The following is a 25019-nucleotide window of genomic DNA, read 5'->3' on the forward strand; positions in this document are numbered from 1 at the left end:
TTGCAAGAAGGAAAATGGGAAGAAATAGCCTAGACGCGCAAGGTCACGAGAGACCCGGCCAGAGGGGCTAGAAGGGGAGAAGCCACCCATGGCCTCGCAAGTGAGGCTGAGGGACTGGGACTTTATCCTGGGGGTGCCGGGGGTCTGCGAGGGCTGTGAGTGGAAAAGGGATCTGGTCAGCTCCGGGTGTAGGGGTGTCCTGTGGAGCCAGGTAGGGGTACAGGCTGTGAGGAGTGTGGGACTTGAGTGGAGGGACAGGCTTGGTAAGGACCCAAGAGGCCAGATAAGAGGCTGGTGTGGGGTTTGGGGAAAGAAGATATCCTGAGCTAAAGCTTTGGGGTAAGTGGATGGTGTCGGGCTCTGCCAGGCTGTGGGTGTACCTGGGAGTCTGGAGAAACAGCAGACCCTTGGGAGATGGAGAGCCCGGGAGGAAGAGCAGTTTGGGGTGGGGAACAAGGATGGTGAAAAGGGGGTTCTTAAGAGCAGGTGGGATGAGTTTGTGTCTGGAGGGATCCAGGTGGGGGCAGGAGGGTCCACCCTCACACCCGCTCACTCTCTCCCCTCCCCAGACATCAGCAGAGCCCTGGTCCCTCCTTCGCAATGTGGCTTCTCCTCACCTTCTCCTTCCTGCTGACCTCTGCAGGTGAGGTGGGCCCAGGTCAGGTCCGGGTCAGTGGGAGTGAAGTGCCACCTAATCCCCCAGCCTAACTGGGTCCTGCACTCTGCCAGCAGCGCCTCCCTCACTCGGGGACCATCTACTGATCCTTCCCCCACACCCACCTCAGCCACATGGCGACATCCCTGGGTCCTCACCCTACCCCAAGAGCTGTCAGGGGCCTGGGGCTGCTCTGGAGTCCCCATGACAATGAACATGGCCCTTGGGTGACACAGACCTGAGTTCGAGTTCTGGGACTGCCCCTTCCTTGCTGTGTGACCTTGAGGAAATTGCTTCACCTTTCTGGTCCTTCAGTGCCTTCTTTAGAAGACAGCACCCACCTGCAACAATAACGGTAAGGGCTCAATAGCACGATGTAGGTAAAGCTTATACTGAGCATTAAATACATGTTGGGAAGCTCAAGAACACAGACTCTGGGTTCAAATCCTGCCTCTGCCGCTTTCTAGTTACTTAACGTCTCTGTGACACAGGTTCCCTAACTGTACCGCGGAGATAACAACAGATGCTCTCTCATAGGGTTGTTGTGAGGACTAAATGCGGTCCCGGCCCACGGTACCGCCCTGTAAAGGTGTGTTAGCACTGCTGGGCACTTGGTATATTCCAGACACGGTGCTCAGCGCTCATCTAAACCTCTGTGGCTCAGAGAGGGGCAGCCACTGGGTCAAGGTGACCCCAGGTGGCAGGAGAGCTCCAGACCATGTTCAGCCACCACCCGTGGAGAAATTAACTGTAACCTGATGCCTCTACCCTGGAGAAGTTGAAGGTGGACTTTTATTAACCCCCCCCACATGACCCTCGCTCCTGGGGGCCCCTCAGACCTCCCCGCTGCTGCCAGCCTCCCCTCAGGCTCTCTCTGTGCTCTTTCCTCCCTGCCCCCACCCGCTGCCCGCTGCACCCAGCTAGGGCCTCCGCCCTCCTCCGGCTTGGACTGGCCAGGGGCGGCCTCAGTGCCCAGCTGTTCAACCCGCACCCTCTGTCCTTCTCTGTAGGACGACCCCACCCTTCCCTTGTTAAGCCCCTTATCCACCACATCCGCGTTCCCCCGGCCTTGCCAGGGCCCTTGGCCCAGTTCCTGACCTTGGCAGGTAGAGTGTGGGCATTTGGTGTGGCTGTGTACATCTTGCCCCACTGTGGGTGTCTGTGTGCCTGGCTGTGACCCTGAGGGGACATATCCACGTTGCCCAGTGTAGGGGGTCATTGTCCTATGATCTTGACGCATCCCTGTGCATGTCCTTGTGCATGGTGCAGTGTGGGCAAGGGGAGTGTGTGTGTGCAGAGTCCTTCGTGTCTACATCCCGCCCACATGTCTGAACCAGGTCCTCAACTGTGAAACTCAATTAGTGACCCTGAACACCAAGTGAGTGACTTGGGGGCTGATCTAGAGATGGATAAATAAGTCCTGGCCTGGCTGCCTGTGTCTTGAGCGATGTGTCTTTGACCTTGAATGCCACCTTTGTGTCCCATGTTTCCCTGGGTCTGATCTAGTGGGTCCACATCTGAGCTCTGGCCCTCTGGGTCGGTTTTATAACTTTGAATCTCCACAAAGTGACTTGGGAATGAATAACAGTTTTGACCTTGACGATCTTTACCTGGGTCTGCACATACGTCTGGCTTACTCTGGCTAAATATTTGTCCACAACCTGAACATCCACACATACGTCTACATAAATAAATCTATATGTCCTTTGTTTAAAATAACTGTTATTTTTAAAGCAGTTACAATATGCCAGGCATCATACACACACACTCTCTCTCTCTCGTGCTCTCTTTCCCATTTAATTCTTACAACAATCCCGTTATACAGATGAGGAAATAGAGGCACAGAAAAGTCTGTTTGCTCAAAGTCTCACAGATAATATGTTTGGATCCAGGATTTTTTACTCTATCGCTTCAGATTTAACCACCATACTATAGACCCATGTTGGTGACAAGTCTTTTGGGACCTGAGTGTGTATCGGCGTCTCTCCCTGTGTACCCTTACTAAGGACCTCACCCTGTTGTTCAGACCCCGTGTGCAAGTGTGCAGATCTGTGGCCTAGTATATGCAGATCCACGCTGGAGACTGTAACTTTAGGTCTGAGCTTCTATGTCCAAACCTGTTTCTGTGAATGTGTGTGTGAATATTCTGTGAATATACACACACATGCTTGTGCCTTAATTATCCTATTCACATACACATATGACGTTCTGTGCTGCGATTCTTGAAGCTGCAACCCATGTACAAGCAAATGAATTTCAGCTGAAAGTGCTGTCCATATCAGTTCCTAAGTTTGGAAGACTGGCTGTGCCTGTATGTTTGCCCATGACCTTGTGTGGCTACATCTGTGTCCTTGTAAGATACTGCATTTGGCTGAGATGTCCAGACTCTGGGGCCAAGAATGTGTGTCCCACAGATTGAGTGGCCGCACCCTTTTGGTGTCTGTGACAGCTCGGTGAACTTGAATGGCTGGTTCCAAGTGACCATCTGTCTGGACCTGTATCCATTGTCCTTGTCTCTACTCCCAATCCCAGAGGACTGCCTGCCCTCTGGTCCTCTCCCTGTCCTCTCTCTCCCGGAGTCCTATAGCAAACGAGTGGGGGCCGAGGGCAGAGGGACAGTTCTGGGGAAAACAAGCAGCAGTTGTAAAAGCTAGAGAGAAGGCGGTGCTTAAATTTCAACAGGAGGGACATCTTAAGAAGTTGGGGAAAGGCAACATGTGGAAAATGTGTAGTGAGGTCAGGGTACAAGGAAGGTGTAGGGTGCAAGGGAGAGGACTCTGTCCTCGGGGATCTTCCTCTGCCTCCTCTCTCAGTGGCCCAGGATGACAGTGACAAGGTGCTGAGTGGTGATGAGTGGGCGCCCCACTCCCAGACATGGCAGGTGGCCCTCTTCGAGCATAGACGCTTTAACTGCGGTGGTTCCCGCATCTCCCCGCACTGGGTGCTCTCTGCAGCCCACTGCCAAACGCGCTATGAAGGCTTAGGGTCCTGAGGGGCCGTGGCGGGAGGGTCTAAGGGATCTCACAATCATGGATTCTGAGGAAAAGAGCTGGAGCCTGGGGACTGAGTTCCAGGTGTGTACATGACTTTGGCACCTCGGTCTCTAAGAGGCAGAGGCTGAAACTATTGGCTTCGGGGTCTTGCGGAAAGGCTGATGGGATCTCCAGATTCCCAGAGGGTCAGGGGACCCAAAGTTGCCCACTCTTTGATCTTTCCGTCCACTCCTCACTCCATTTGCAGCTAACCACTCGCCCGCACAGCTCCACGAGAGTGCGCTTAGGCGAGCACAACCTGCACCAGCACGATGGCGCGGTGACTTCAGGGGACCCCTGGTCTGTGGGGATGTCCTGCAGGGCACTGTGTCCCGGGGTGATGTCCCCTGCGACACAACCACCAAGCCCAGTGTCCGTACCAAAGTCTGCAGCTACTTGGAGTAGATCAAGGAAACCATGAAGAGGAACTGACTATTCCGGGCTACCACCTGTGTCCCTGACTACACAGAAGCCCCCATGGCTGGCCAGCAGCCCCATCTTGACCTGGAACAGAACTGGGCCATCCCCCAAGGCCCCGTCCAAGACCCAGAGGTTAGCCAAGGACTTGCCCCTCTGAGGCCAGAGCTGGTGCTTCAGGTCACCTGTTTGGTACCAGAATAACAGAAAACACTGATGCAAGTTTCTCTGTGGAAGTTTCTGCAACTTACTTCTGGGGATGAAGGGAATTGGGGGCCACAGACTGGGTGGGGAACTCACGGCCACTATATACTGTTCCTTTTCACCCACTGCCCTGACGTTCATTCAGCATCTAGGACCGGCTATTTCATCTTGAGCGCAAGACCCAACCTCAGTCAGCCTGGGTTTCCCCCATCTCATGTTGCTTTCCTCAGAGGGCTGCTGTGAGGATTAAATGAGGTGATTCCTAGGAACTGATTTGAATAATGTCTGGCACTGAGAAAATACTCTGTGTTTCTGGACCCCAGTGAAAGAACGCAGCACACACTAGATGCTCAAGAATGACTTCATTTTCTTCAAGATCTAGGCTTCCTGGTCGCCATGGCAAAAAGGCAAAAGCTCTCCTTTCCTTAGGCAGGTTCCCGACCTACAGCAGAGGCTGGGCCCCCCATGAGCTGCTTTGATTTTACTGAAGAGCCAGGAGAATGGGTTGGAAAGCTTAGAAATGGATTGGGTTTATCATTGAGGCTGCAGGAATCTAGCTCCTGGCCCCCAAAATGTGATTTTTCAAGGTCACTGAACGTCAAGGTGCAGGAACCTGGCTCTTGAGACCTAAATAGTTTATGGAGGGGAGGGTGGATTGGAATTTGCAGAGACGATCTCGTGACCCTCTTTGGGACTTTGGAGGACATGACCTTGAGAATCCAGATTTGGGGGACAAGGAGGAGGTGGGTATTGCGGCCCAACATTGTTTAGGGAGGGCATTAGATTTTGAAATGCTAGGAAATTTACACTGGGAACCGTTGAAACTTCATATTCCTGCATCTGGGGATGCTAGGATTGGGTGACGGGTGCCTAAGATTTTATTATGAAAGGAAGAGTAGATTTAGGGGCCTGGACCCCAAATCTAGGAGTGCAAGAGTCAGGGCATTCTGAAAGCAAAGGCTTACATTTCAGGGGGTTCTAGAAGCTGAGAAGCTGGTATCTTTGGCCACAAGTGGTGCAGGGAGAAAGGAATCAGAGCCCCACTGCTGGTATTTGAGGGTATAATGGGTCTTGGGGGTACATAGCCTTACTTGGGGTTAAGGTAGATGGGGTTTTGTGTTGAAGGTCAATGGTTCTTCCACCTTTGCCGTTTCTGCTCCCGCCTGCCCCACCTCCACCTCCCCTCACTGGCTCTGTCCCCAAGAGCAAGGTCTCAGGAGCTCCAGGCCCTGCCTTGTCTGGCTTCAGGCCCCAGGAACGCTTCCAGTGCGACCGACCGAGGGCCTGCAGAGCAACAGCTGTTCGCTCTCCCGCCCCTTCCACAAGCTCTGGGTGTGGGAGAGGGTTGTCCGGCCCCCAGGAAGCAGGGGCAGGGCCTTGGCTAGCATCTGGGTGCCAGCAGGGCAGGGGTGGGGCCCCGGGGGAATGAGGGCTTTAAAAGGCTCCTCGGGGAGGCTCCCCGGCTCCAAGCTCACCGCCTGCCTGCCCCTGGACACCTCTGTCTTCATGTGCTTCCCGGTTCTGTGCCTTGCCCTGTCCCTGGCAGGGACTGGTGAGACAGTGGGGAAGATGTGGGAGGGCGGTTGGGCCCCGATTCTCATGCTGCCCCCCGGCTCCGCTCCATTACTCCTTGCCCTCCCACATGGCACTGCAGCCTGCACACCTGCGACCCAGTCTAGCCCAGACCTGGACACCAGCCTCTCTCTTATCTCTCCCAGCCCCACCCTAAAATCCAACCTGACCCCTCCTCAGTGTCATCTTGCTCGCACTAGGTCCCTGCTCCCTCGGGAATAACCAGACTCTTCTCCTCTTGCCCGCTCAGATCCCTGCCCCCAGACACTTTACTAAAGGGGCAGATCCTGGGCCATCTCTGTCTCTCTCTTCCAAGGAGTCCCCCAAACCCATCAGATTCTGGGACCCTAATCACCCCCTCCTATCCCTAGTTCTCTATGGCCCAGTGGTCCAGCTCTTGAGGCCCCAAATCCTACCACACCCTGGTGATTTTCCCCATCCAGCTGTCAGCTCTCAACTAGCTCCTTCAGTCCCGACATGTGGTCCCCCGCCATCCCCCCAAGACCCCAAATTTCACTAGACACCTATGCTTCTTCAAAAACAGACTTTCTGGTCTGTGACTAGGTAGGCCTCCCATCTGGTACCAGGGGTGGGTTCTGCAAAGGTCACTTCCTCACCTCTTTGCTCCAGAACCCGCATCCCACAGCCCCAGCCTTTTCCCCCCAGGAAAATTATCCCGAACCCACAATCACGTGCTCCTTTCCTTGGAGAATTTCCATCCTTCCCCAAGCTCCAGCTCTTTACCAACCAGGATCCCTCCTGTGCAGCTCTGGTTTTCTGGGAAGCCGCCCACCAGGATCCCAACACGTACCTTCCCAGCCCAGCTGTCCTGCCCTAGGCACCCCAACATCTGATTCTAAAACCCCACGTCAAGTGAGTTCTGTGTTCCCACAGCTGTTTGGCCCCTGATATGCCTCCTCGTCCATTCCTGTCCTGGCACTGCTCCCAAGAAAACCCCAGATCCCTCCAGTAGCCTCAGACCATGAACCCAAACCCCATGAGAATCACCCGATCCCAGAATAACTGTTATTCCACTCTCCCTTCTCCTGAGCTCCCTCGCAGTCTGACCCCAACCTGGTCCCGGGGCCCTCACTCTTGTTAGAATGCCATTCCTAGACCACAGGACCCCTCTCCCAGCCTAATCCTTTCATTCATCCTTTGATCTGGAACCCCAAATTCTCCCAAATCTCCCAGCCCCAATCCAGGAGCCCCCAAATTCCCCAGATGCTCTTCTTGGCCCCTCTAACCTAATTGCCCAGATCTGCATTCTTTCCAGAAGCCCCAAAAGCTCAACCCAAGCCCTAACCTCTTCATCAGCCTGAGAGCCCCTTAATCCTCCAAATCCTTCCTCCTGCAGCCTCTGACCTCGTCTCTTGGCGCCTCTATCCTTGGTTTCCCCTCTCAGAACCCATAGCCTCCTGTCCCGCGGTCCAAGAACCCAAATCTCCCAACCCCCTCACCAGATACCTGTTCCAGATGCTCAGCTCCCTCAACTAGCCCAGTCTCTTAGCCCCATTGCTAACTCCACCCGACCTGACCCAGCACCCCCATCCACAGGTGCTGTGCCCCTTATCCAGTCCCGGATCATAGGAGGCCATGAGTGTAAGAAGCATTCCCAGCCCTGGCAGGTGGCTCTGTACCATTTCAGCAGCTTCCAGTGTGGAGGTGTCCTGGTGGACCCCCAGTGGGTGCTCACAGCTGCTCACTGTATGAGCGAGTGAGTAGGGGCGGGGGATCTGGAGAGGGGGGCACACACAGGATTAAGCGGCCAGCACTGTCCCCTCAGATAACCTCAGGGGAGGCTGGGGGACCTGAGGCAGAGAGGGGAGGTTTGTGGTCCAGGGTCACAAGGAGAGGGACAGGGCTGGGACTGGATGACCCCAGGGAAGCCCTCTCCATGGTTGCCTGGGTCTCTTGGGTCTGTCCTGTAGTCTCTCTTTCTATGTCTGCCTCTGTCCTATCTCTGTGTGTGTCTCAGTAACTGGCTCTGCTGTGGGTCTCTCTGTGTGACTATGATTGGTGTCTCTCTCCCTCTCTCTTCTGTCTCCATTTCTCTGTGTCTCTCCCCCTCTGTCCATCTCAAGTCCCTGCTGCCATCTCGGTCACCTATGTCTCATCCTCCATCTCTCTGCCCTGTCTCTCTGTCTCTCTGGGTCTCTGCCTCACTCCCTCTCCCATCACTACTGAGCACACCTCCACCCCAGAGAAATGGAAGAGATTATCCATCCCTGGGCAGCCCCTCCCTCCAGGCCAATCATCCACTCCAGGGGGACACAGAGAAGGTCTAGTGTCAGCTGGAACTGGGTGGGGGCAGTGGAGGGAAGGAGGAAGGAGGAGGAAGGAGAAGAGGAGAGAGGGAGCTGGGGCAGAAAGGGGACGCCGACCTTGGGCTGGGGGCCAGGCCACCCGCCTGCCGGGGAACCAGCCTCGCAGCCCCAGCTGCGGCTGAGCTGGTCGCCCCGCCCCGCCCCTCCCCATCCGCCCCCCCGCCCCCTCCCCATTCCCCTCCTGTTCCGTTTTCTCTCTCTCTCTCTCTCACCCCTTTGCCTCCTCTGCCTCTATTTCTCATTCTCTCTCCTTCCTTTCTCCTCTCTTCCTCATTTGGTCCGTTTCTCACTCTCCTGCCTCGTTCTGTCTTTTCCCTCCCTTCCTCTTTGTTTAGTCTGTTCTTCACGGCCTCTGTCTCTTCCTCCTCCTGTCTCCTATGTGCTCCCTCTATCTCACTGTCTCCCCTCCATCTTTCCCACCCTCTCTACTGTTCTAAGCTCTTCTTTTACTCCATTTCAGTCTGTCTGTGACATTGTCACATTCTTTCATCTATTTACTCGCAGTCTCTTTGTTTTCTGTGACTCTGTACCTTCCCTCGGTCTCTCTCTCTCTCTCCCTCTCTCCCCCCCTTCCTGTTTCTCTTTCTCATTTTGGACCCTTCCTCATGCCCTCCCTTTCTGCCTCCTCTCTCATTCTCATCGTCTCCACCCTCTCCTTCACCAGCAATTACCAGCTCTGGCTGGGTCGCCACAACCTGTTTGAGGACGAAGACACAGCCCAGTTTGCCCATGTCAGTAAGGACTTTCCACACCCCGATTTCAACCTGAGCCTCCTGAAGAACGACACCCTCCCCCCAGGGGAGGACTACAGCCATGACCTCATGCTGCTTCGCCTGGAGGGGCCCGTCCAGCTCACAGAGGATGTGCAGGTCCTGGAGCTGCCCACCAAGGAACCCCAACTGGAGAGCACCTGCTATGCCTCTGGCTGGGGCAGCATCAAACCAGATAAGTGTATGCCAGGGCCACACCGTGCCGCCTGGAGCCCGGGCACCTGGGTGTAAGGGAGGAGGGGGCTGGGGACCTGGACTCCGGAGTCTGGGGAAGGAGGGCTTAGGGGGTGGGGTCTGGCCACAGCCGTGTTTCTCCCTGGCCTGTAGTCATTTACCCAGATGATCTCCAGTGTGTGGACCTTACTGTCCTGTCCAATGAGGTGTGTGCCAGTGCCTACCCCGAGAAGGTGACAGAGTTCATGCTGTGTGCTGGACACCTGGAGGGCGGCAAGGACACCTGCGTGGTGAGCCAGCCTGTCCCCCGGAGTCTTGAAGTGCTGGGGGAGGGGACTCAGATTCTGGACTGGGGTTCAGAGCTAAGCAGGCATCTGTCTCCATAGCTTCCCAGCTGTAGCTCCCTGCCCCCTTTCCTTCCTGTATCCCCATCCCGGTATCCTGCGTATCTCCCTCCTGCACATAATAATAGTTCACCTGCTCCTCTAACACAAGCTTACTGTCCAGTCAGAGAAAGCTTCTCCGGAGAGGTGACATCTGACATGAGCCCTGAGGGTGGGAGTGTCCTATAGATGGGTCCTCCCCACTGATCTGTCTGCAGGAACCATCCTCCTGCTGGATCCAACCCCGGGGAAGAAACTGGACCCTGAGGTCCCATCCCCATTGGCAGGACTCGAGCCACTGTCCCCTCTGTTGGAATCCCCGCTGATGTTCTGGGAGTGGACTCTGGAGACAATTGTCTCTTTCCCCAGAGATGAGGAGTCGCTGTCTGGATCTGTGCACCCAGGTCCAAGTGCTGGAGCCCCCCAGGCCCAGCTAACCTCTCTCACACTCTCCCCCTCCCCCTTGTGCTGTAGGGTGACTCAGGGGGCCCGCTGATCTGCGAGGGTATGTTTCAGGGAATCACGTCATGGGGCCACATCCCGTGTGGTGCCCCCAATAAGCCCTCCGTCTACACCAAAGTGTTTTTGTATGTGGATTGGATCAAGAAGACCATGGCTGACAACCCCTGAATGCCCCCGCCCTGTCCCCGACCCCCAGTAAAATCGAATATGCATCAACTCCTGGTGTCATTTGGCCTTCCAGACGCTAGACACCTGGGAACTCGGGACCCATCCGACCCAGACTAGAGCCTCCCCAGCCCTCCCCGTCTCTCTCGGCGGGAGACGTGCAGTTATGATCAGAGGGGAAAGGAAGGATCAGAGGCAGGTGTGGACAAAGAGGCAGAGAAAGGATCAGACCCCAAAGGACAAGGGAAGAACTCTGAGCCTCACTCTGCCCTGGGGTAGAGCACGAAACGGAGGCTCGGACTCTGAGAGATAGGGCCCACGTTTTATTGTGGCAGGGAAGCCAGGAAGGGGCGGGGGGTATAATTGCAAGCCACACCTCCCTGGGGAGGGGTCTGTTCCGCCGAGGAGCGTGGCTACATCAAAGGCTAGGCAGTGTCGTGTCGGCCCGGGTCAAGACTGGACATCCTGGGGCGGTGCTGGCCCTCGGAGAGGTGGGAATTCCTATGATGAAGTGCGGCTTCGGGCCGCGGCCAGCGAGGGCTGGACACCTGGGGGCGGGGCCTAGCTAGGCTCGGGGGCGGGGCCACACCAACAGGCCACACAGCACAGGCGGAGTGCGGAACTGGAGGGGGAGGTGTTGGACTTCCGGGGTGGGGGCAGGGTGAGGACTGAGCGGGAACCGAGCCGCAAAAGGAGGGCCCTGGCTCGAGGGGTGGGGCTTTGTCACCTGTTCTCGGAGGGTTCTTAGGGAGTGGGACCTTCAGGGAAGTCTAGTCTCGGGCACGTGGCCAAGATGAGATGGGTGGGCCCGGCACCTGGCGGCGGTGAGGCGTCAGTGTCCTGAGAAGCTCGGGAGCAATTGCTTAGAGAGGCTTAGACGGGGGTTCTTGGGGAGGAAGTGAACTGGGCTCCTCCTCGGTGCTCTTGGAGTCTGGGTCTGACCGCTGCTGTTCGGACATGGACTTCTGGGCGCTCTGCTGCGAGACGCACCGGCGGTGGCTCAGCCGCTGCTCCGTGGAGGGCCCCCTTTTGCCCCACATGCTCACGTAGTTTAAGTAGCTCAGGGCTCCTGGGGGTGGGGGCCAGATGGGCTGGTGGACTCCGAACCCCGCCCTAGGCCCCGCCCTGTCCCTCGAGGCTGACCTCCCCGGGGGTCCGCCCCAATCTGGCCAGAAGCCCTGCCTGGTATTCTCCCCGGGTTCCGCCCCCTGCCCTGCCGAGACCCCAACCCCTTCCTCCCGAGGCCCTGCCCTCACCGGCCCCCAGCGTCACGGCGCCGGCGCCCCAGCACAGGTAGGTGGTCACCAGGTAGGATACCTGTGGCCTCGGTTGGAGCGTCTCGCAGTTGGCTACAAAGAGCGTCAGGCTGAGGACAACCAGGAGCCCTGCACTGGGGGTGGGGCCAGAGATGGACACGAGGCTGGACAGGGACCCCGAGGCCCCCAGAAAGAGAAAAGAGACACATCCTCTCCCACCCTCCGTGACAAGGGCGCGCGCGCGCAAACACACACACAAGACAGAAAGATACCAGGAGGGGGCGGAAAGAAAGAGTGGGAACCAGGAAGAGAGTGAGAGGCCCAGCACCCTCACCCCGACTGAGAAGGATATAGAACTGAGAAACACACAGGGAGGGTGGGACGGAGAGCCCAAGAGGCATTCAAAGACAGAGACCCAGCAGGACAGAAACTCTGAGACACACAAAGCCAGAAAGAGAGCCCCGGGGAGAGATGCTGAGGTAGGGAGGGCACCCCTTCCCCCAGGGAAACACTTACCGATGCAAAAGCTGAGGGAACTGAAGATGAGGTCCGCCTTGTTAAGGCGGCGGAACACTGGCCAGAAGGAGAAGCCCATGGCCAGGAGGAGGACCAGACACAGGGTCAGGGCCAGGATCATGAAGCCCATGCTCATGTGGATGAGAACTGGAAGGAGAGGGGGAAGTGCCCAGGGTCATCCTCCCAACTCATCCCCACTCACAGCCCTGAGCAACATCCCCAACAGACATCCCCAAACTTTAGCTATAGACATCCTCGAAATCACCCCCACTGCCCTCGCCAAAGTCACCTCCTTGAAACCCCAAAATGACTCCCACTCTCACAAAGTCCACCCCGCGTACCCATAAAGTTAACCCAAAGTCTTTAAAAACCCACTTTCTTTAAAAATTGTGAATCACTATGTTGTACACCTGAAACTTAGTCAACTATATGTCAATTCTTAAAAAAGTCATCCCCACTTGCACCCTCAAAGTTGTGCCAAATCACCCTCTCTTACCCCAAAGTCAATCCTAGACACTCTCATGATCAACTCCACACATACCTCCAAGGTCACCCCACAGATGGCCCTTGAGTCACCCCCACTCACATCCTCAAGTTCACCCCACAGAATCATCTCTATTATTTCTAGAGTCATCCCCACAGTCACCCCTAAAGTTATTCATACTCCCAGACGATGTCCCACAGCAAATTACATTAATAACCTTCCGTACCAATCCCAGGCACTCCCAATAGCACTCTTAGTCACTTAATCACCTCTAAAGTCACGCTACTTCTCTCCCACTCTTACCCCAAGTCTCCCTAATGACCCCACTCACACCCCCAGACCTCCCCAGGTATCTCAATGTCACCCCCATTCACACCCTAGAGCCCCTCACAGACATTCTCCAAATCACCCTCCTGACATCCCCCAGAGCACACACACAGATGTACACACAAGAAAATTTCCAAATACTCTAAAACCAAAGTACCTAAAAGACGTAATCACACTCGGTTTAAAATTGATATTTATCCAATTTGCATTTCAGTATGACAAGAGTTTCGGCTCCTTCTGAGAATTACGCTTCTCCCTTTTAGCCCTTTCCTACTTTGCCTACTTTTGAGCAGTGCAAGACTATTTCAGCCAGATGAGCTAAGACTCCATTTGCTTTGTTTCTGGCAAATTGCACATATTACAAAATAGCAATAGTGCTCTCAGGATCAATCACATAATCCTGGTTGAGAGTTTTTCATGACATACCCTGCCCTCTGGGGCCACAGAGGTAGTCATGTGACTCTGGCTGAGCCAATCACAGTGCCCCATGACCCAGACAGTGGTGATAGGCTCAAACATGGGCACATGACCAAAGCCAACCAATCAAGCTCTTCCCGGGGACTTTTTCTAACTGAAGCTGTCAGGGACCAGCTCTTTCTTCCCTGATCAAGAGGATTATGAGCTTGGAGCTGCCTGAGCCTCGGACCCAAGCTCCTAGATGACAGGAGAACTGAGAGAGTAAAACTAAGAAGAAAAAGCAGACAAGAGGAGGAGAGAGAGAGAGTTGAGATGACACTCAAGTCCCTGGCTCTTGTCATCGCAGAGACAAGCCCACTCTGTAGTTTGGTCGGAAGGGACGGCCATTTGCAGCTTACCTCCGCACCATGCATTTCGCCTTCCTGCCGTTCCTCACTTGGAGTCCCAGTTAAAATCCAGTCAGTACGTTGCATCGCTCTAGTCACCACGCTTGGTTTGGGGGTAGGTACCTTGTGAGCCAGTCACACAGGACTTTTGCAGGAAATTTCTGCACTCTTTTTTCCTGCCGGACCTGAGGTCTGAGTTGTTAGCAGTTCTGCCAGTCATTCTTCTGTCTGCTTTCAGGTTCATTCCCCACCCTTCTCTGTTCTACATTACAAGGACTACATTTCCCAGCCTCCTTTGCTCACTGACTTATCTCTGTTTGGCTCATGGGAGGCACTGGCAAAAGACTGGCTCGAGGGGGATGGGACAAGCCTGGGTATTTATCCTCCCCTCTCTCTGCCTCAGTTGGTGTCTTCAGCCATCGATGCATTTCTTCTGTGATTGTAGCCACCTCTAAGCAAATCTCAGCATGAGTCTATGCCTTCCAGATGGCTCCAACTTCCAGGCTCCAGTAATACCACTTCTTCCCTTTGTTCTTCTGGCGTAGGGGCCTGGCAGCTTCCTGAGTTGCTAATCCCTGATTTGCCTCACCATTCCTACTCGGCTTCTCAGCTCTTCTATTACCCATGAAACCAATTCCCTATATTTACTTCCCTCTGAAGCACCTAGAATGATTGTTTTTTCCTGACTGGATCCTGCCTTGCCACTACATGGAGCCTTGAGAATGAAGCCCGCTCAAGTAAGTAACCGAGAAACAGACAGACAGGAACGTCTGATGCGGTCACTTGGACCGCTGAACGCAGCCATATCTGAAAGCGTTTCTACCCCCATACTTTTTCACTTAGGTGAGCCTGTAAATTCGTTTACTCAGGCTAGTTCAAGTTAGAGTTTCTACCACCTGTGATCCAAAGACTTATGACTAATTCAGGTCCCTTCTGTAGGCTCCTGGCAAGGAGCACAGGATTCAGCACTGCCTGAATACCACCCGCCAACATCACAGTCAAACCCTAAAACACACACACACACACACACACACACACAACCATCATTGAATGTTCGGCAAAGGTGGAGAATTTAGACTACATAAAAATCCTAAATTTCTGCACCTAAAAAATAATTAAAACCTTCACAACCTATTTGTTATTTCTTATGCCAACCACAAAACTTTGTATATTCTTAGCATTCAGTACATGGTGATTTACCTTTAAAAGAGAACTGTAATACTGCCATGTGTGCTTTTTAAATGATATATAAATAAATACATACCTACATGTGTGTGTGTATGTATATATATTCTGATGTGTATATAACCATAGCCATTTTCTCATATATGCAGAGAATATGACCAGCAGAACACACAAGGGCTTAAAATGGCTTAGTGACATCGGTTGCCCCCAGGAAGGGCAACTGGGAGGGACGGGGGACAAAAATGAGAGGGAGACGTTTGCGTTTTTTAAAATGTTGAACCACGTAAATATATTACCTGTTCAAATAAAATAAAAGTCATTTAAATTTTAAAATAAGGAAATTTTAAATCACACAGAGGGATTCCCTGGCGGCCCAGTGCTTAGGACTCTGCGCTTTCACCGCCAAGGGCCCAGGGTTCAATCCCTGGTGGGGGAACTAAGATCCCAAAAGCCGCGTGGTGCCGCCAAAAAGTAAAATAAAATCAAATAAAGTAAAGTAAAATCAAATAAAATCACAGAGTTAACATTTTAGAACAAATGAGGAACGTAATGAATATTCACCATTCTTTTTTTGTCTTCCCAGCACCTTTGAACGCCAGTCCTATGTTTGGGGAATTTCCCAAGGTTTGTATCCACACTTCCCAGCAAGGAAACCAGCCTCTTACTGCTAGGACCTCAGCATGCGACCAGGTTCCACCAATAAAATAGAGCCACGCTAAACTTGGAATCAGCAGCCGGGAGAAATAGTCGTGAAATCTATTCTAGTCGGGGCGGCTGCAACTACCTCCAGGGTCCTGGGGCAGCAGAGAAAGAGGTTCCCCAGTGGAGTCCAGGCCTGGAGAGACTGGGTTCCACACGTCAAGCTCCGGTGTGTGTGACCAGTCAGCCAGTCCTGATCACTCAGTCCCTGGAGCCCAGTTCCCCGGCCTCGCAGAGAGTCTATAAGCTCCGCAGTACCCTGTGTAAATCTATTTTCTGCTTAAACCGGCTTGAATTGGCTTCTGCTGCTTGTCATGAGGATCCTGACTTCCATATGGGGAGCGTATATCAAAGCCTTACAGAATTTCATCAGCCCTTTTGAAGCACTGCTATTCTGCTCTTGGGAATATATCCCCCAAGAGGAATCGTGCCCAGAGAAAGTACTGTGAATAGAGGGGGAAATTGTGCCCAGTTGCTTTTGCCCACCCAGCATCCAGTCCCATTCTTCTGGCAAGAGCAACTTGATATTGTTCGGAGGAACTCCCTGCCCACCCTCTGTCCTTGGGATTCTGACAGAAATGACCCCCTCCGTTGACTCTTTAAGAAAAGCATGTGATTCAGACCCAGGCAAACACAGCATGACATCCTCCTGACCACAGCTAATGATTCGGGGAGGAGTGACAAATCCCAGGGTAGTTAATCTGATCCCATCGGAGCTAATCCTGAGACCTCTGTGTGAGGGCCACAGAAGAAAACTTATTCTCTTTTCTTCATCGTTGCTTACAAGAAAAAAATGGGACCCGGGAGATGCTGAGAGCCCCACTGCCACTGTATGAGCACAGCTTGCCTGAGGGCCCAACACAAAAGAATCCTTCAAGGAGAGATGGCAAGAGACAGATACCTTTTGAGCACCTGGATCCCGAAGCAGGGACAATATATGCCTGCAGACTTTTCCATAACTTGAAACCAGCTTGAGTTTGAGAGGTATGAGAGAAAGAGATACTCAAAATAAATAAACAAGATTAATACCACACAATGTTCTGGAAGTTTTATGAGCACTTATTTGAGATCTGAAATGAAGGTAGGTACACTGGCTGGTGGGGTGGCGGATCCTTATAATAATAAGAAGAAGAAATCTGGGTGTAGCACTTACTATGTGCCAGGCACTCTTCTAATTCCTTTACGTGTTTTAACTCACGTATTCCTCAAACAGCCCATGAATTGGTACTACTATCACTGACATTATAGAAATGAGGAGACTGGGGCACACAGCGGTGAAGGAATATGCCCAAGGTCACCCAGCTACCACGTGTCTGAGCCAGGATTCAATCCCGGACCTCTGGCTCCAGGGCCTGGGCTGCCTCTGTGGCAATGCTCAAAAGCGCTGGAAACGCGGAGACCTACAAGGAGGCAAAATGTTTCTGGAGGAGCTGGAAGGCTCTTGTTATCTTAAAAAAAAAAAAACCCACCATTTTCAAAAGAGTGAGAGAGAGAATGATGGTGTCTAGCTATCTAGTCATGAGGCAGATTGGGTTTTGGCCAAGTGTAACGCCCATCTTCCCATGAGCAATGACAGTCCTGTTTCCTCATAAACCCACATATAACTCCAGGAAGCTCCCTCCTAAGGCCTTCAGAGAATCTCCAGAGACCCTCTCAAGAATTCTAAAGATCCCCCCCCCAACCAAGAACACCCAAAGAGACTCCCCCAGAGATTCTCTCCCCTGATCATCTCCAGAGACCACTCCGCCCCCAGAGCATCCCAAAGCCTGCCCAGACTCCTACTGACCGGTGACTTGGCCCAGGCTGGCGCACTTGTGCTTCCCGCAGCTGGTCCAGAGGCCCAGGTAGCCAGTGTAGGAGCCCTGCAGGTAGACCATACGCCCATCCAACACGCTGAGCAGCATCAGGGTCGCCAGGATGTTGAAGACAAGACACCAGCCCCGCAGGACAAACTTGCGGTCCTCCTCCCAGGAAGAGGCTTGATCCGCTGGGAAAGAATAGAGTTCTGGAGGCCTGGCTCTGCCTGCATCACTCTGTTGCATCCTAGTCTCCATCTTCGAACACAGCCACGTCTCCACCCCCACCCTAACCTTGCCTTTTACCCAGTTCTCAATCCCCTTCCCCCCACAGCCATCTTCCCATCCCCACCCAAACCGCAATCCCAATTTCATCCCCATCTCTGTTTCCTGTCCCATCCCAGCACCATCCACAGCCCCGTGCCATCCCCAATATTCTCCCTGTCCTAAACCCTGAACACAACTCCATTCCCATCTCTAACCCTAGTGCACATCTCCTCTCCCACTCACTACCCATCCTAAACCCAAACCAACCTGTTTTGTCTCCAACCTCATCCTCTGCTCCCTATTCCGCCAAGCCCAGCTCCATCTCCACTCTCAACATCATCCCCTTATCTCCATCCCTGTCACATATCCCAACCCAGGACACAGACAACTGTGACACAGGTTCCAAAGTGCGTTCACGAGGCCAAGACCCATGGTGCCAAAAGAGTGAACACGGGTGGCGCACCCGACATTCACCAAGGGCTGTGATCTGCCAACCTTCCAGCTGGCAGGGACCCTGACCCCGCACTGCTCACTTACCTCCAGCTACGCTGGACTTCACAGGGCCCCTCCCACACACCAGGAGACTACCTTGGGGCCTCTACACCCTGAGTTCATGCTCTGATTCATGTTTCTCCCTCTACCTCTCTGACCCAGCCATAACCCCTTCTTGACCCAGTCCTGACCCCACCAAGACCCTACACTGAGCCCACCCTGACCCAGCCCAAGCCCCCATATCTCTCACACAGGGCTAGGGTGGAATATGAGTCCATGGCCAACCTCCTGGAACCCCTCCAACTGTCATGGAACCTGCCCCCTGCCCCCAGGCCAGGCCAGACTGAAGCCCTGAGGACTGCCTTAGGACAGCAGGAGAGACCAAGAAACACAGAAGAGGGGACAGAGAGATTCAAACCCCAAGGGACAGAGCCTGAGCCCCGGAGAGACCAATGGACTTCCAGGTGGCCATGGAAATGCCTGGAAAGAGGGGATGAGGCAGTTGGCAGGTTGTTGAGTGCATCTGGGGACTGGCCTTGTCCCTCATCTCCACATGGCCCAGAGGTCCCAATCTGGCCAGCAGAGCTCTCAGCCAGAGTCCCTTCCAGTAGCTCCCAGCAACACCCAAGGCGAGACCCAAGACCCTCCGTCAACTACCTTCAGGCCCCGGATCAGTCCCCAAGACTCTCAGCCCAATGTTCAGGGTCGCCGGGTCAGTATCCAAGACACACCATCCATTACCTACAGTCGCTGTTTCCATACCCGAGGTGTCCCACCAGTTTTCCAAACTCGCTGCTTCAGTAACCAAAACCCTTCGTTAACTGCTCGCACCCCCCTGACCAAAGTAAAATCAGTTACCTACAATAGTCAAATTAGTATCCAGCCAACGACCCAGAGTTTCCACTCAAGTCTTCAAAGATCCAAGTCACCAAACCGGGCCAGAGTCGATGTCCCCCCATCAATTACTCACAGCCCCGAGGCCAGTGTCAAAAGCATCGAATCAATTATCTGGACCTCCCAGGAGAGTATCAAAGACACTTTGGACGGCTCCCAAATCAACCAACATCCTCCAGAAAGCAGCATTCACAGCTTACCATCAGGCAGCTCCATTGAGAGCAGTCCTGGCAGGTAAGAGGCAGGAGGAGTCCACGGGGTAGGCCAGATTTGGGGCCAGAATCCTGGGGGAGGGGCAACAGGCAAAAGTTAGGGACCAGAAGCACGGTCAGTATATGAGGCTAGAGGTTGGACTTAGGCGTGGCAGGGCTTGAAAGCTGGACCTGAAGGCTGGCCCTGGGTGGGGCTCGGCATAGAGGCTGGACCTATGATTCAACCTAGAGACTGCATCTGGGGGTGGCAGGGCCTGGAAGCTAGATCTGGAAGCCGGGGAGCCTAGAGGCTGTATCTGGGTGAGTGTGTCCTAGAGGTAGGACCTGGCGGATACAGGGAATGGAGCATGGACATAGGGAAGATAGAGTCTGAAAGTTAGACTGGGTGGGACTCTGACAGTTGGACCTGGGCTGGCTGGCTGGACTCGGTGCTGACCCTGGTGGTGGGCAATCTGCTGCAGGTCTCTGGAGACGCGTAGACTCAGCCATTTCCAGCTGCCCATGGGCTGGCGGTTGCTGCATGAGACCAAGAAGATCAGTCGCCAGATGAGCCTGGGGCTGAGCCTGGCCGGCTTGGTCATCGTCGGCCTCATCTGTCTGGGCCAGCCCTGGATCCACTTCCAGGTGCCACTGGCGCCCCCTGGGGACCCTGCTGGCTCCCAGACCATCCCCATCGATACCGTCTTCTTCGTGCGGTGCTCTGACGTCTCCTGCCTGCCTGAGTATGACCAGAATGCTTGTAAGGCCTGCCTTATACTCACCATTCCTGGGACTCCTCTTTCCTCTTTGTTCCAGACCCCTTTCTGCCTCCCCTGGGTTGGTCCTCCCTTCTCCCCGGAAGGGTCCTCGCTGCCTCGGGACCAGCCCCACTGCCCTATCCTCGTTCTCACACACATGCGAGCCGTCCTCACAACCTTAGCATCTTATTCACTACCCTGAGGCTTTTTCACCCCAAGGAATCTGTCCTCATCACATCAAGTTGGTTTCTCAACGCCCACCCCACTTGTCACTGCCCACCCCAACAACCTGTCCTTACTGACCTGGGGGATGTACCCTCAATGCCAAAGGCATCTGCCTCAAGATCCCTTCTCTAGAGCCCAGTTTCAATTTTCTTAAAAGGGGGATGAAGAGTGTTCGAGGGAGAGGGCTTAAGGATACTCCCAGACTCCCCGGAGACCCTCTCCCCCGTGCTCGGGGCCTGAGGGCCCATCTTGGCGTTCCTGATTCTCTTCCTTCCCCAGATTTGTTGGACTTGGCCTGGGCCTTCCTCCTCATTGCCAGCATTGCCAGCTTCGTCCTCTGCGTCATCCTCATAAACATCATCTTCTCCACCAGTTCCAACATGCCCATGCTGGACCTCTCCAATGTCGTCACGAGTCTCCTCACAGGCACGGCACTGAGATCCTTCCCTGAGGAACCAAGTCAAGGAGTACCTCGATCCCATCCCCATCCTGACCTTCATCCCCAAGCCCAAGCCTATCTCCCTCCAAGTCTCCAAACCATCCCAGTAAAAAAGATCAACTTCCAATCCAGCCCCATCTCCAGCCCCAATACCAGCCTCCACTTCACCTCCCATCTCCATCATCAACAAATCTCAAACTCATTCACATTCCCTCCTGTGATGTCCATCTCCATCCCCACCCCCATTCCAATTTTATCTTCTTTCCGATCTCCAAACCATCCCCATTACCATCTCCAACCCCTTTACAAACCTCAACACCCAACTCCACACCTGACCCTCCTCGAGACTCATTCCAAATGCAACCCACCCCTATCGACTATGAATCTCAACCTCAGACTCAACCCCAATCCATCTCTGATCCCATCTTCTTCTTAATCCCCAACCTCAACTGCAACCACATCCTTAACCCCTGCGGATCTCACTCTCAAACTCAACCCAGCGCATTCCCAACCGCATCTTCTTACCCATCTCCAATCCATCCTCATCCCCAACCACGACCCATGCCCATCCCCTAAACTTGTGCCTCGACCTTAATGTCCATCACTCAGACTCCGACTACCCAACACTCAACCCCATGTTCGGTTCTAACCCCATCCCACATCCTATCTCACCACCAGCACCAGCTCTGTGATTTTGTTCAAGCTACTTAATGTTTCTGAGCCACAGTTTTCTCATCTGTAGGATGGGGATAATAAACTTTCCTACCAAGTGAGAGGTAGTGAGGATTGAGTTAGAAAATGTCAGTACGTGATGGTAGCTATTTAACTCTGCACACATCCTTACCTTGATAGTACTCCCACTCCCTTCCAAATAACTTAAAAAACGATAGTCTAGTTTCTCATGTGCATGCCAAATTACACTTTTTAGAAAAAGGGAGGCAATTTAATTTGGAAATGCAGGATATTGTGTTCCTGTCTCTTGTAATAATTGTTCACAACTTTCAGTTGCATCAGAAGAACATTCTTGGGCTTCCCTGGTGGCGCAGTGGTTGAGAGTCCGCCTGCCGATGCAGGGGACGCGGGTTCGTGCCCCGGTCCGGGAAGATCCCACATGCCGCGGAGCGGCTGGGCCCGTGAGCCATGGCCGCTGAGCCTGCGCGTCCGGAGCCTGTGCTCCGCAACGGGAGAGGCCACAACAGAAGCCCGCATACCGCAAAAAAAAAAAAAAAAAAAGAACATTCTTGGAGAGTGATAGTAAGTCCAAGAAGAGAGAACACTCAACTTCCTGTTTTCTTGTTAGTAAATTGTATTTATCCAGTTTGTCTAGTAAATCTTCCCAATTGTTTAAACATAAGGTACAAAGTGTAGAAAACACCCCTGTTATATGTCATCTAAAATAGGACATTTTTTCTATAAGAAAATCATTTCTGGGACTTCCCCGGCAGTCCAGTGATTAAGACTCCATGCTTCCAGGGCAAGGGGCACGGGTTCGATCCCTGGTCGAGGAACTAAGATCCCGCATGCCGCATGGCATGGCCAAAAGAAAAAGAAACATTTCTGCCCACCCCCCCCCTTTTAATGAAATGGAAAACACCTCCTATATTATTTTTCAATTACAAAGAAAAAATTACCCAGTACTCCATTACCTGAGAGGGGAAAAAACGAGTCTTTTCCTTTTCACAAATTATCTTTAATGTTATTTCAAAATAAAATTAAAATATCCAGAATGGCTAAGCTTCTTGCCACTGCTTCAGAAGCCCAAAATTAAAGACCCAATATAGTGATGATGATCTCAATTTTTTTGGCCGCACTGCACGGCATGCACGATCTTATTTCCCCGACCAGGGATGGAAACTGTGCCCCCTGCAGTGGAAGCACGGAGCCCTAACCACTGGACCAGCAGGGAAGTCCCAATAATCTCAATTCTTGAGGACGCACTGTGTGCCAGGGAACGTGCCAATCTCAATAACTCCTCAAGACAGCCCAAGGAGATGGGTTCTACGATTATGCCCACTTTACAGATGAGGGAAATGAGGCTCAGAGAGATGGAGTGACTGCCCTAAGGTGGGGTAAAGAGGCTGCCCTAAGGTGGGATACAGAAACGCGACAAGAGTTCCAGTCTGTTAGCTCCAAAGCCTGTGGTTTTATTTTTTATTTATTTTATTTATTTATTTTTTTTTGCGGTACGCGGGCCTCTCACTGTTGTGGCCTCTCCCGTTGCGGAGCACAGGCTCCGGACGCGCAGGCTCAGCGGCCATGGCTCACGGGCCCAGCCGCTCCGCGGCATGTGGGATCTTCCCAGACCGGGGCACGAACCCGTGTCCCCTGCATCGGCAGGCGGACTCTCAACCACTGCGCCACCAGGGAAGCCCAAAAGCCTGTGGTTTTAGACATCAACATTGCCTGGTTAAATACCAAGTCTTGCCCTCCCAATCTCCTCCACCAAGACATTGTCAGGAGCCTGTTTTCCTGCCTGTGAGCAGAGGTTCATGGAGGTAAAAGCAAGTGGGAAAGTAAGGAACAAGACCCTGGCAGCCACACAACTATGGGCAGGGGTCCTCACACCCCTGATGCCCGGCCTCCTAACACCTGTACTCATACAGGAGCCAGCATGATATTGGGTATCCTCTTCTACCTGATGCAGGCCCATGAGTTCCTGCAAGAAGGCATGACCTACAAGCTGGGGTGCAGCTTCTACCTGGCATGGATCGGCGTCTTCCTCTTCCTGATAACTGGTCTGGGCTGGGGTGGGGTTGGGTTTGGGGTTTGGGCATGCGTTCAAGGATGCAGATGGGGACAGGGTGGGATAGGGTTTGGGATGGGAAGGGGACTGTGGACTGGGAGGACTGGGTTGAGTAGGGAGATGGGACTGGGGATAGGCCTAGGGCTGGATGTAGGGGCGGGGTCGGGTTTGAATTTGGGAATGGGTTGGGGACAGTGTAGAGAGTGGTGCTGGGTTTGGGGACAGTTTAGGGGCTGGGGCTGAGTTTGGGTTTAGACATGCATTTGGGGACATGACAGGAGGTATAGCTGGGCTTGGAGAACGGACTGGGGTCAGGCTGGGGCTGGTGAACTCTGCGCCTCACCCCCTTTGCTCTCTTCCTTCCTGCAGGTTTCTTTTCCTATCTGAACTACATGAATTTCTGGTCTCTCCTGGCGATCCAGGCCATCTGGACTTAAGACATGAGAATGTCCCCACCTCAGGCCTGCTCCCACGGCTCCCTGCCAAGCACCTGACAACCCTGCTCTCTAGCCCCCTCAGTCCCCTCTGAAACACCCCCCCAACTCAGATTAATAATCTGTATTTTCAAATAATCCGCGTTTTTCACCCAGAACATTCTTTTAAGTTCAGTATCTTATAAGTGTTCCCTGGAAGTGCCACGCCTTGCTGGGGCCATCCCTTGAGCCCTCTGGGGTACAGGGATAGGTGAGGGAGAGACTCGGGAGGGAAAGAGACAGGAGGTGTCAGCAAACAGGCTGGCTCCTGGTTCCTGGCATACAGACGATGCTCAATCAATGTGTGTTGAATAGCTGATTCTCTCCACGCTCTTTGGGCTTCATCCTTCACTTTTGTGACCCCCGATAATTTGCCCCTCCTGAGGTTAATTCTCCTTGCACCCACACTTCACCTCTTGCCTTTGCCAGCACCTCCTGCCACCACTCCCTTTCTCCTCCCCTAGCCCAATTCAGGTCTATTCCTTCTTTTAACTTATTTTTCTATAGCACCCCATTCCTTCTCTATTTATTTATTTTTTTTTTTTTGCGGTACGCGGGCCTCTCACCGCTGTGGCCTCTCCCGTTGCGGAGCACAGGCTCCGGACGCGCAGGCTCAGCGGCCATGACTCCCGGTCCCAGCCGCTCCGCGGCATGTGGGATCTTCCCGGACCGGGGAACGAACCCGCGTCCCCTGCATTGGCAGGCGGACTCTCAACCACTGCGCCACCAGGGAAGCCCTCTATTTGTTTATTTTAAAGGCTGTTACGTGTAGCCAATTTTTGCATATGGTTTGGAGGATAATGACAGCACAGTTGTTCCTCGGTATCCGGAGGGAATTGGTTCCAGGACCCCCCCCCCCCCTTGGATAACGCAATCCGGGGATGCTCAAGTCCCCTATATAAAATTGTAGGGTATTTTCATGTAACCTATGCTCATCCTCCTGTACATTTTAAATCATCTCTAGATTACTTATAATATGTAATACAATGTAATTGCTATGTAAATAGTTATAAATATAACGTAAATGCTATGCAAATAGTTGCTGGGACACACAGCAAATTCAAGTTTCGGTTTGGGGAACTTTCTGGAGCTATTTTTTCCCCCAATTTTTTCGATCCGTGGTTGGTTGAAATCGTGTATGTAGAAACTGGATACCGAAAGCCAATTGTACCTTAATCTAGTTAGAGTTTAGTCCATAGTATGTGCTCATTAATCGTTGTTACAATAACTCTTCCTCTGGTCTCCCACAAAAGGCTCTCCAATGTGTTCATTTTTAACAAAAAGTGAGCTGCAACTATGTGCCGTACGTG

The 25019-nt window shown here is 53.2% G+C and overlaps 1 protein-coding gene across 1 annotated transcript; it reads left to right on the forward strand.

The window, feature by feature from the left end:
- Positions 1 to 5776: 5776 nt before the first annotated feature.
- On the forward strand, positions 5777 to 10212 carry KLK1 (kallikrein 1). Its single transcript, XM_065899167.1, has 5 exons — positions 5777 to 5860; positions 7438 to 7597; positions 8872 to 9158; positions 9305 to 9441; positions 10009 to 10212. The coding sequence occupies exons 1-5, from the start codon at positions 5815 to 5817 to the stop codon at positions 10162 to 10164; spliced, it is 786 nt and encodes a 261-aa protein (XP_065755239.1). The 5' UTR covers positions 5777 to 5814; the 3' UTR covers positions 10165 to 10212.
- Positions 10213 to 25019: the final 14807 nt, after the last annotated feature.

The sequence above is a fragment of the Phocoena phocoena genome, chromosome 20 (genome assembly GCF_963924675.1).
Source record: "Phocoena phocoena chromosome 20, mPhoPho1.1, whole genome shotgun sequence".
NCBI classification, from domain to species: Eukaryota; Metazoa; Chordata; class Mammalia; order Artiodactyla; family Phocoenidae; genus Phocoena; species Phocoena phocoena.

Coding starts and splice junctions, on each gene's coding strand:
- KLK1 (XM_065899167.1), top strand. CDS start 5,815: ATGTGCTTCCCGGTTCTGTGCCTTGCCCTGTCCCTGGCAGGGACTG. Junction 9,159..9,304: donor CAGCATCAAACCAGATAAGT/GTATGCCAGGGC, acceptor CCTGGCCTGTAG/TCATTTACCCAGATGATCTC. Junction 9,442..10,008: donor GCGGCAAGGACACCTGCGTG/GTGAGCCAGCCT, acceptor CTTGTGCTGTAG/GGTGACTCAGGGGGCCCGCT.